Source organism: Malurus melanocephalus, unplaced genomic scaffold (genome assembly GCF_030028575.1).
Source record: "Malurus melanocephalus ecotype Western Australia unplaced genomic scaffold, MMel_1.1 scaffold_2, whole genome shotgun sequence".
In the NCBI taxonomy this organism is placed as follows: domain Eukaryota; kingdom Metazoa; phylum Chordata; class Aves; order Passeriformes; family Maluridae; genus Malurus; species Malurus melanocephalus.
Window position 1 is genome coordinate 8,597,422 of NW_026623234.1, and position 12,936 is coordinate 8,610,357.

Consider the following 12,936-nt stretch of genomic DNA (forward strand, 5'->3'; position numbering starts at 1 on the left):
CCATTGCTTAGAAACCTTTACCAGGTCATGACAAGTCTTCCAAATGAAAATTAAACTGTGACTCAGGTGGCTGCCCATCCTTGCTGTTGCTACCTTGTACCAAGAGCCAAATGGGCCCATTCGGCTATGGGTCAGCTGTGGGATCACTCATTCCCCACTGCAGCCTAACACACATTTGAGAGAAAAAGGGGGAGAAAACCTGTTTCTCAAGGAAAAGAAAGTATTCTGGATGAATAAAAGTTATCTCTATCAAAGTCCTATCCAGTGTCACTCAGCTGGAAAGACTGCAGTGATGAATCAAGGCAACAAAATTGTAGGGGAAGGAAGTGTGAAAGGCAAAGAAGAAACAAGGTACSTTTGAGCTCTGGTGTGCTCTGCGGGAGGCCCTGCCTCTGCATCAGACATGAAGGTGGCTGGGATCACATTACACAACTATCAAAGTTATGCTTTCACCATCCTGATTTAGTGTTTTTGGCTTTTACACATTAGAATACATTGGCTTGATTTTCAAAGGTAATGAGCACCTACAGGTCCCACTGCCTTTGGTGACAGCTGCAGCTCTACAAATCAATTTAAGATAGTTTGCATATTGAGAACTGAAGGAAAATAAAAGGCCTATTGTGTAGATACCAAGAGTTTAAACACTGCTGATTGGTGGTATATGAGTCCCTTCCCATTTCAAATGAATTTCACTTGATGTTTTGTTTGGTTTTCCTGTTGATGCATCCTGCACCCTCCAGTGCTAAGCTGGTGGGATCCCACATACTTTTCCTGGCATGCGGTGTTTAAAATAAGAGACCTCAGCAATCGGATATCCTCAGCATTTCCAGCTATTGAACACAATCATGAGTGCTGTGATCCAATTTCAGAGCAGAAGAGGAAAGATATAGAGTAATACTCTCCCCGTGCTGGTATGGGGCAGACAAAAGAAAACTAAGCAAACAGGATGTGCTGCTCCTCTGTGGACTTCAGCAAATGCCACGGCAGACAGGATATGGTCTAGCTCACAGCTAGGACTCACAGCTGCAATGTATGTGCCTGACTGCCCAATACCTTGTTTTGGTAATTTACTCACAGCACAAATACAGCATGAAGAAAAAGAAAAGACATGGTGTGCAGTTCCCACCTGTCATCTCTCAAGACTAAAATCCTTCATCGAGCATATGCAACCTGAAGGAAGAATGTGATGTTTACATATGCTACTAAGTAAGAATCTCATCMCTAAACTCACTCAGAACATTTTCACCAGTACAACACTTGGTGTTCACAAGTTTGGATATCAGCCTGCCAATTCTAAGCCTATTCACTGAGTCTTGAAGGCATATCTCAGTCAAGGTCTCCACAACAGTGCACAGCACTCTGTTCAGATTATTCAGACTCAAAGGTTCCCCACCATTTTCTAGAAATGTCATTCCCCACATCTGTGCTGCTGCTTCTGGAAAGTGCACCTTCACAGAGCAGTGGATTGTATTGGAGATTGTTTCTGTAGTGGAAAAATTAGGAAGYTTAAATTAAAATGAGATTCAGTGGACAATGAAGTAAAATCTTTACAACACCACCACCATATCTTGTTGAACTGTTAACTGTAGATCATTTGCCTTTGCTTTCTCTTCACTCCTGCAGGCACACACGTGCTGCCTTGGCTGTGTGTTGAGCCCTAAGGCAAACCTCTAGAGTTATTCAGGTGGCAAACCAAGGAGCAGCAGGGGCTGGTACACCACTCTAGCAAACTGCTGACTAACCTTGTTGCCTCTCTTATCTCTATAATGCCTTGTTAACTTGATCTGGCCCAGAAATTTAATCTCAAAATTTTTAAGGGGTCTTCACTGAACTGATTGACAAAGCACCAGATTCTGGTTTCATTGTGACATAACCACTGAGGAGCAGTGCTAAAGTTCAAAGGAACATTGCAGAAAATACTTTACAGTAACAGYCCAATATTACGAATTTTAGGGAATGACTGTATGAAAAAATGCATTTGGAGTAAACCACTGTTTGCTGAGAGGGTTTATCACTTGCACCTTTTTCTAAGAAAGTGCTATATATTTCTATTCCATTTTATCRAGACAGACTTAAGCTTATATGAGAAGATAATTTAAATCTGTAACAGGGCAAGTCAACACATTAAATGCAGAGGTACATGAGRTTGTTCAGGGTGTGTTAATTCTGGAAACAGAGGAAGTTTCAAAGAAAAACAGCACTGGGCTCAAAGCAGTGGAAGAAGCCCTACTTGTAAAGCATTATTCCTGTCCTAGTAAGTCCCTCCTCAGGCAAAGCTTTCCAGTTCAGATGAAGTGCTATTCAAACGTTCTTGTCCACAYAGAATTGCACTCTGGAGACTTCCAGGTTTAGATTTTAGTCAGCTCTTGGATCTCCACAGCACCCTCCCTTCCCCAGCATAGGGACCATAAAGTGTCCAGCATTTCTCTTTGGAAAACAGGCTTACACTTAGAGACTTTACAAGATTTTAGTAACATATAAATTCCTATAGCTAGAAAAAAGTTGCATGTATTACCAAGGGCTAGTAATTTAGGTCACAGTCCTCTGTTGCTARCTATCCCTTCACAAGATCAAATGACATCAGTGATGGCTTCACCAAACATGCTAGAGCAGACATAACTTTTGAGGACAGCAAAAGAAATMTAGTTGTGCATGCACGAGAAAGGAAGAAATCATAGTGAGACTTAACTGTCTTTTACTTTCATAAACTGTGCACCAAAACATGAGACTTTRCTCTGGCTGGAAAACATGTTTTTGAACAGATATTGATTTGGCTTCCTACTCATGAATGTGTTCACTCAAGAACATTAAGTCCATTTTAGGTACATTTGACCTTATTTTACAAATCTGTAGCTTGAAAGATGTAACATCTACATCAAATCCAGGCAATAACTAGTAAAGTCTTAAGTCTTCTCTGACAATGTTCAGTTCCCAGAACAATATATTGTCACAAATCACAGATATTACCTCTAATCGACAGACAATTAYACTCCTTATGTTAAAAGCCTTTTGGAAAAGAGACCATTTGCTTTAGCACTATGCTGAAAACCCAAGGGAGCAGCCCACTTTGATCAGGAATTCATTACAGAGAGCCTGGTAAGGAGATTTCTCTGAAGTGAGATCATTTTGTCCCAGGAAGCCTATGCCAGCCTTGAAAAGAGGGGAACAGGCTTACACTCTTCAGCTCATTGTTTTAAAAACACTGGATTAAAAGAAATTAGTTTTGATTCACACTTGTGTAAATGAGAACAGATTTGGCATGGTGCTTCCACTAAAGCTTTTCTTCATATTTAGTAGAACTTCAGACAAATTAAATGCTGGCACTTCAGTTGCAATCTAATAAAGCATTTTGGGACATGTTTGGCTTTCAGTGCAAGACAGGAATATTGTACCTTTGGTATCTTATATGCATCTTCAGAAATAAGCAGGTAAATCAAACCWTAGTGCTAAACTGGATTTATCCAGCATAATATCCTCTCACAAGTTAAGCTCACAGAAAAAAGTATGACCAGAAACTTTACCAATCTACTGCCTATCTACTACGCCACTATGTGAARGGTCAGGTTTGCAGAGAGAAATGCTTGATTTTATTGAAATGGCAGTTTATTTGGCTTCTAGTGGATCTAAACCCAAGATGTTTCCAGTCTTCCTTCGCCATTAAAACATTTTCCTTCCGTTTCTGTTCATTAACATTTTTAGTTGGTTWAGTATCTGTGCTCTGTTTCTCTGACATCCTTCATTTGACAGCCATGGAGTTTGGCTCTGMCAGCAAGGCTTTGCCAGCACTGCTGCAGAGCAGTAGACAGTTCCACAAAGCCTTGGGTACCCTCACCCGAGCACACCATTCCTGGACCAGGTTTAGAAACCCATTCCTCAAAATGAATTGCCTGAACAAAAGGACATTTTCATTGATGTTGGCTATATCTGTGTGGGTGATATTGCTGCCATTGGGATGAYGGCAGTCTTGTATTTTCTCATGCCTTACTGCCAGGATAGACTTAACCTACAAAGTGATAGTGCTTCCTTGCTCTCATTATTGCAAACCTGTTAGAAATAGCATGAGACTTTCAGTGTCCTGTGGGGAATACAGCAAAAATGGTTCCACCCCACAGAGATCCTAACAATGGTCAGTTCATCTTTATCCCTCCCATAGGGCTGGAAATCACCAATAGCACACTGCAAGTCTTTTACCATCTCAATAGCAAGGCACAACTCTATTCCCATTAATCTGTCTTCCACCCATTCACACATCAAGTACAACCCTGCTTCATTTTACAGATTATATCCATGTTGCTGCAGACAAAGGTCACTTTATAGTTACAGTTCTTCAGTTGAATAAAAGCTTTTGATGCAGTATATCATTGTCTTTCACTGTTCAAACCCACACAATGCAATACAAATAATGCTGCCCTTTCTTTCAGAATTCCCTTTCTACCTCACTACTTGTTTCTTTACAAAATAAAATGAGGCACTTTTCACTTGCTTTAGCCATAGAAATTAGTTATAGCACTTTGGAGACAGTTTGCCATGCTGCACTACAAACCCAGACCCTATGCTATTTTGAGATCAAAATGAGCCCCTTTCATCACTTTAGGGACAAATTAAACATAATKTACCAAGATTTCTCCAGATTTAGCTGTTACTAGATCTTTTCCCTTACTTCTGTGAAACTTAAGACAATCTCTTCCAAGTGCCACATTCTTTAGTTTCTACATATCCTAAGTTACCTGCCTCAATAAGACATTACATGCAAGGTGAGCATGTTTGTGTTCAGACAGGCTGTGTACAGTGGAAGAAAGGGCAAGAGAAATGGTGGATTAATTAACTAATTATCCATTCCTGTGGCACAATCTCCAAACTCTTCCCTTTAGCAATACAATGTCTTCTGCTCTTCCTTTGAGTAGTGAGGAGGAGAGTCAGCAGGAGACACAAAAGTTTTGAGGTTAAATTTATAGACAGTTATACCTTTCTTTCAAAAGGAAGAGTAAAACATAGCAAGATAAATCATAATGCTGAGTACACATGAAAAATGGGAACCATTTAACAGCAACAGCGCTTTTTTTAGCACTGAAGGTCATGACAAGAATGGAGACCAAAAGCTGAAGGCAGACAAATTCTAATCTGAAATGCGCAAGAATTTAGCAACAAGGTAGCTAAAACTTGAAAACACTGTCAAGGCAAACCAGTAACTCACATTTCTTTATGTCTTCAAATACAAGCGAGTATGTTTCTAGAAGACATGATTCAGTACAACAAGGTTATCAGGTACCTGAAGGAAACAAGTATGATATACGGTGGTCAGTTTGGGTGAGCTGATCATTCTACCCATCTTTAAACCCTACAAAACTGAAAATGTATCATTACTCAAAAGCAAGTCCTAGCTCTCTAATGTAATTTATCTTATGTTTTCAGTGTTTTTGAGTTTTTCCAGTGAAAAGCAACGTTAATCACTCAGTTAAAGCATTCAGTCCCAACAGACTCTTCAGCTGGCAAAGGGCCAYCATGTGCCCTGTCCTCTTACACAACACCATCCTCTGGGTTACAGAAGGCATTTGCTGAAGATGGAGTGAGACTTCCACAAACAGCTGAGCTATTGGCAGGTAATAGCTAGGCTCGTTGCTAGCTTGTATTCATACCCCAAACACTGCTAGACTCGGATCATCACCCACAGCTTAAAATCAGTTTATTCAGCCTTTTCTGCATATATGAGCTCAAGGCTACTGAGTAGCATCTTCTAGTTCAGCTGACCTAGCCCAGCATGTGCCGCATTCAACTTCAAYGAAACTTCATTAGGTCAAAATTTCTTCTGACTGTTATGCCAGAAGAGAATTACCAGCTAGTAATTTCCCATCAAAACAGAAATAATATCACTGCCAATGAGAAAAATGGTCTTACAACTTGCACTCTTAATCAAGTAGATCTAGAGCTCTTTTAATGTTATTCTCCTCTTTAACAGTATAATTTCATTCACTTCAGCTGGTATATTGAAATTGGGAAGTGACAGCAAGTTCTTAAAACAGCAAACACAAGTTGACAGTAAAACTTCCAATATTTTGCAGWGCTTGAGTCAAGGTTTCTGCCTTTTTGTCTAAGATCTCTACAAAACAGAGATCTGCTGTCAGACTGGATTCTGCACTCACAGCTCAGGTTCATCATAGAGTGACACCGTAGAGCATGGCAGAACCTGAGATGACAATGTATTGCAAAGTAAAGGCAACTGAGGGTATTTTTGGGGTTGCAGTCCACTCCCTCCATAGCACAGAGCAATCTGAAGCAATGAAAGCAGGAGGCTGAAGACTTTTCTTGCTAAATTTCTGACTGTCCAATCTTGCTTTTCAATCATCACATTTCATTTCTCTAGCCTGAATGTGGAAATAAAAGAGTGCATAAGTGGATTCTCTTCATCCCCGAACACTTCAAGTTTGTAAAAGCAAGATGTTTGCTCCAAGGGACCCTTGGGCAGCTTGAAGATCTCCTCTGACAATAAAAGAGAAGCAGTTCTGCCTTCACTAGGGTCTCCTCCAAAAATTTCTGTGCTTGCAYGGAGGCCATGAGATGCAAAGATACCAGGGAAACAGAGCAGCGATTTACATTGTCAAAGAGGATTTTGATACACTCCTCCAAATGGGGCAGCATTACCATCTTAATAGCCTTTTGCTCTCAGCCCTCTTCCTGAGGACGCTGGAGATTTTTGCAAATGGAGAACAGTTCCGCTTCCCATTTTAACTGCAACAATAGCAGAAGGGCTCCTTAAACTGCATCAAATAGCAGTCTGTGAAATCCCTAACTAGCCGCACTGCCTCTCCTGCCGTTTTATTATCCTCCAGCCCACAGAACAAAGCAGGGGGAGCTCCTCCTCCTCTTTTTATTTTTTTAGCCTATTCCACACATCCTAATCCCTCAGAGGTGGCAATGGAAATTGCTTGTGGAACTGTTAAATCACACTTTCACTTTGTCTTTCATTCCCCATTCACCCTCACTAATCAGGGAGCTTCCAGCCACATTTTCCGATATCAATTTGTTTATGGCCTATTGGTTAATGGTCCCGGGATGGGACCCCCTGAGTAAAAAGAAAGAAATCCTGGGCACTTCAGCCAGCTGCTGCTTCTCACCAGTTCCCACATCCATCCACTTGTTCCCATCAGCCACCCTGAATGTGCTCACCTCCTGACACCAAGGGAATTAAACAACAAAGCCTGAATGGGAGAGTGGCCTTTGCAATCAGGCTGCGGGACAGATTCCACTTGTTCACGCYATGTGATGTCCCTCCAGCAGTCACCAGCTGACCTGTGGCAGTTGCCTTACTGTCATCTTACCTTGCATCCAGCTTCCCTTTGGAAAGAARCACCAGGTACAACTCTCAGAAAAACTCTAGCCTCTCTTGGAAACGGCAGCCTGGTGCCACTTTCTGCATCTCATCCAAACCAGACATTTCCTGGTGATTTGCTCACTTCCTCTTTCCACAGAAATAATGATCACTGAAAAGTGGGGTGAGACCATGCAATATTTACTTTTGCAACTCAGTGAGATGGCTCATGTGTAAGTGCTTACAAGTCTCTGTCAAAGAGTCTGGAGCACATTATCAGGGAAACCATGTCCTTCCTTGCTACCCATCTTGGAGAAAAAATGTCTAAAAYAGAAACATAATGATGTAGTCAGAAAGTAATAAAAGGCTCACACAAAGAAGACATTCCAGCTGCCTTCCAAAAGRCACAAAAGAATGCCTGATATCAAGACATTACTTAAAGTAATTACTGGTATCTTAACTGTTTGTAGAAAAACAATGAATGTGTTTYAAAATGAAACACATGGGTGTAGGGAAAAGAGCAATTGCCACACTCCTAATACAGTGATATCCTCCTATCAGAGTGCTGCTCCATCATCATTACATGTTACCAGACCCATTTGTTTTCTAAAGGTATGGTTCAGTCCAGGGAAAGCTACATTCATGGCTCATAGAAAAGAACTGAAAAAATAAAGAWCCTCTCTGAGCAAATGCTCCCTGTTTCTGAAATAGGAAAACTTTCTTTTCCAAAGTTTCACTACATTAGTGCCTAAGGACAGAGCARGAAAACATCTGCCTTTTTTTATAATGACCAAAACCATCTACATAAATCAAGATATCCACGATAGAAAAGGAGCTTATCATCTGCCCTATACTGAAACATTACACGTCAAGACCAACCCTTGCAAGCAACCTCAGTTTAAACTAATAAAAATTGTTTTAGTTCCTGTAGACTTTTAGAATTACTGGTACCAGATCAAGTGCCCAAAGTGCTATCTAAGAATTAGATAGCTGAAAATAGTATCCAAAGGCTTAGGAAGCACTGTGTGGACACCTCCCCCACCCATTATAATTATATAGATGTACCAAATAGGAGCAAAAATGCACCGTAAAACATTTTCATTTCTTTTGTTTTCTGACATTTTGCATCAACTGAGATGTAAACACATTGAGTCACYAGGAAATATAAATATGTCATTAGTCTGCTACAACCTGTTTGAAATTGAGAAATGTGCAATCAGAAGGAGGAGAACTGCTCACATTCCTTAAAATGTTGATAGTACCTCATGGGACCAGTGATTATCAATGCCTGGAACCTGAACCAGCTGTACTAACTTGTCTTATTGCCATGGCTGCATATCCCAGTGTCTCCCCTGAACAAAAAGTGATAGGCACTGACTGGTTTTATTCAGTCTGTTAAACCAATACAGTGATAAGGAGCCAGGCTGCATATCAGAAGACAGCAACAACAAAACTGAGCTAGGAATGTTTGCTAAAAAATAAGGATTTTTGTTGGGATAAACAGGGAAAAGAAGTGAAAAGCTGGACTTCTTTGCTGTGGCTGGCCATGATTTRGGACACAGTCATGAGGAATCCTAGCTCCCTGTCAGCATGGTAGTAATATCCAGCTTTTTAKTATACCACTTCATGTCCTAGAAAATCTGAGGATAATTTAAGACCATGGGGAAATAACATTAAAATAATCACAAAAATAGAAAACAGGTATTAATTTCCTACATTTTTAGTGACRTCAAGCCATTTGCTAAGAACCATTTATTAGAGCAGGTTATTAATGATAGATGGGTATGTTTCTCCTGAAAAAAACCCATCCTATAGGGCCCATGTTACCCAAACTATTCCACTTTACCTTGGAGGAAAACAGGGAGCCTTGGTCAATAATTTCAGGGCCCATTCCTAGATCCATGGCATGAAGCAAGAACTAATTTAGTGTAATCCAAGACAAAAAAGTGAATTCAGCAGAAGGCTGCCTTTGTCAACCAGAATGTTTAAACGTATGCGGTTTTAAGTTGATACAAATAGCACAGCTTCCCACAATAGTTGTTATCTACAATCAGTCTGCTTAAAATATTAATTAAAAAGGCAAAACAACCAGGGTTCTGGTCTTACCCTGAAGAACCAAGCCTGATTTCTCAATGGTGTAGMAAAATGCAGAGAATGGAGCAACGGGGGATTTAGCAACCAGGAGCTGCAAAACAAAGGTATGATGTAAGTAGGCATCTTTATAACACACTGATCAAAGCTCAAATCAGAAAAACATTCTCATCAGATTAACTTCCAGAAGCAGTAAAGCACACTTCAGAATTAACATGATAGTTATTGATCTAGCCCTGTCACTTCAAAGTAGTTGAGGTCTTCTCATACACATATATAGATCATGCTGCAATTTTACAAAGATTCACAGGTCCTAAAAAATCACTGTAATGAAAGCAGTAAGTTTTGCTTGTCTTACTGGCATCCTATTAAGCTTAACCATTCTTGCTGGTTCAGGCTGTTGCACTCAGAGACAATTTTAAACAAAACTACTATTGCCATTTGTGTATGACAATTTCTAATTGTCATTAGCCATTCCACAGATATGCCCCCTTGGTTTCTCCAAGAACTCCACCCATTGTCTTTCTCCAGCCCCTGGAAGCAGCATGTCCACTCATGGGTCATCACACTGGGGATGGTAACATGCCATTGCAAGTATCTGGATGTTCTCTTTTGCAAAAGGGGCAATGGCCATGTCAAACTTTATTCAGGGATCCTGTCCTTGAAATATCAAAATACGAACAGAAAGAGACAGAAATGGGCTCGTTGGCAGGGTAGGGGATGTGGCACCTGCAAGTGACAAACCCACATAATGTGCCAAGCTTTATTGCTTGCTGTTTGGTTTTTGATCATTGCCAAGGACAGCTCCTCCACAGCTTGCCTCAAAATAACCTTCATTCTGTTRCCTACATGAAAGCAACATTTTAACGACAAATTTAGTATATTCTGCCYGGAATATGATCAGCACAAACACTGATCTGATGGTGCCCACGTGGCCCTGCAGAAGTCACTGACAGCAGTGGGTGAAGCAGACAGGGTGCTGCTGCTCTGCCTCCAGCACAGAGCTGCTGAACAAACCTGAAACGTGGTCCTTGCTCACCTCTTCCACAGCTACCAAAGGCTGTGATCTGGAAATCAGCCCTCCCAGTGACACCCGTGTACTCTGGGAGAGCCTGCCAGCCTTCCCATCCCCAGGGGACAGGGTTTGGGTARATGGCTTCCCTTCAGCTCCTGCTGATCTCCAGCAGGGATCTGCTCCCGGCAGACCAGTAGGGCAGAGCCTGAGCTRTGAGGGCTGAGGACACAGAGCCGGCTTTCTTTCAGTGCACTGATTTCATCTAAGCCCTAAGCCAGGTCCATCAAGCAGCATGCTGTGGAAACATCACACACCTCAGTGTTGAATTCCCAAAGCCYTGCCAGATATTGCCCATGATAGGCAGCCTTCTATCAGATTCATCCAAATGCAGATTTTCTAGAATGACAGATAGTAACAATGCCATTTTAGAGGTCCAGCAGATCCTGCTGATTTCTGATGAAGTGAAAAAAATCCCGTTATTTCCAAAGCACATGCCCTAATTCTGCCAAACATTTGAGCACTTATAAGGGTCACTGTATWTGAAATCTGGTTGGTGGTGCCTCTTAGTCAGTAGGGAAGCAGAGAGCAGGTTTCACAAAATCCGAGAGAAACTACAAGGAAAAAAGTGTAAGAACAGCAATATCAAGCACCAGAAGTTGGAGCTCTGCAGTGTCTTCAAGTATCCAAAAGATTTGGCAGCAAATTCTGCTGCACTGTCAAGGCTCATGTGATTTTCCTGTAGCACTTTAAATGCTAAGGGTGTCTGTAGAGTAGGTAGTTTAATTTGTATTTGTATGTAATCTGTAGACAGGCCCATGCTTAGATGCTTAGTCAGGCAAGCCTTTCTCATCAGATTCTGACCCAGGCTGAATTAAAAATGTCCCCATATCTGTTCTTCAAACATAACCATTACCCACAGCTACCTAACATTTTCATGGGCTSCAGCATTTAAACCAAACATCCCCCTTCTTCTTTGAAAGTGAAAMATAAAGGCAGGCACATAAAGACCACAAATACAGTTGGAGAACATCTGTAACCTAAACCTCCTCTGAACAGAGCTTCAGGCCATTTCCCCATGTCCTGCAACTGGTCACCACAGAGACACCCCTTCCCACTGCCACAGCAGGAGGAACACTCTGCCAGAGAGAAAACAGGAGAAACAGGGTTCCTCCAGGTGSTTTGCACACACCCTCAGCTCTGAAAACACAAGGGAGAGGATGGGGTGGGAAAACTGTGCAAACTCTCAGGTAGAGTCTCCCACAACAGCTAGATGTTTAATTGGAATGGCCCGAAGTGAAACAGTTACAATTCTGACATCTAAGGTCAAATTTCTGGCATTCCATGCACTACTCCGCACATAAATACTAACCTACATGTGCATGTGCAGTTATACGTGCACGGGGTAGGCATTCAAATAACTCCACGTACATTCTGTTACTGCATTTTTATGCAGTTACAATATGCGCATAACTAAGTATAGCAATGAAAAATATAATCAATCACAGCCTTTCAGCAGCACATCACAGGGCCCCTCTGAAAGGCAGCTGCTGCAAAGCTACATCTGAGGCTCCAAATTAGCTTCCTTTTTAGTRAATTGGAAATGGCTCAAAATATTTAAAGGTATTGCTTTATTTTGAATGTTTGCTTACTGAGAAAAAGAACCTTCAAAGTACAACTACATATACCAAAACCAGATAGAGTACATAAAATTAATTTTTATAACATAAAATGATAATATTTAATATCTAAAAGAAGTAAATATGTATTTAGATTTGTCTTTCAAGAAAAAAACAACTGTAAAAGGTCATTGCAAACCATCCTCTGGTTGGAACAGACAACACAGAGAAGGTACTTACATATAGAGAAGGAACTTGAAAAGCATAGAAGGAAGTACATATATATTTTGAAGGCCAGGAAATGGAAGCATAAATCAAAGATTACCAAAAACTAAGGCAACGTTGACTCTGGAAAGATATTAACAATAGCAGAGAGGAACAGAAGTTGGATTTATAATGAAATTACATTGGGATAGTGATTAAATATATTCTAGATATGAGTGAAGAAATAATCAGTTTTCCACAAGTTGAAAAATACTGAGAAAGAAGAARAGGCAGGTAATGGGAATTATCCATATCACATTGATAGAAATAGCAACTGAGTGGAAAGAAAACTCCAGGAGTTTAGCACATTCAGCGGAAGTAGATAATCTCTATCRGGAAACCACTGTAAGAAACAGCATATGAATTTAGGTTTGATAACTAGTATTTGTCCCTTATCTATGAATTTGAAGATGATGCAACATAACTRAGAAGCAGAAAACTTAGTTCCCCTAAAGGAAGGGAAAAAATAAGTCAATTAGTGAGTTGAGGCCTGTAATCTGATATTACCATGCAGGGCTTTAGAAGAAATTTTGAAGTGAAGAGTAACACAATTGGGACGCAGGACTCAAAGACATAATAAGTAAATTTGCTGATGACACTAAATAATGAGTCATTATTATGACTCCCTCAAGGACAGGGAGGCC

At 40.7% G+C, this 12,936-nt stretch overlaps 1 protein-coding gene across 1 annotated transcript in view; it reads right to left on the bottom strand.

Annotated features, from left to right (window-relative positions):
- The window catches only part of RAD51B (RAD51 paralog B), a 355,670-nt gene that overhangs the window by 123,515 nt on the left and 219,219 nt on the right, over positions 1-12,936 (bottom strand). The window contains exon 10 of the mRNA XM_057367333.1: positions 9,413-9,491. Within this exon, the coding sequence (XP_057223316.1) occupies positions 9,413-9,491 (79 nt within the window). The remainder of the gene's footprint in view (positions 1-9,412; positions 9,492-12,936) is intronic.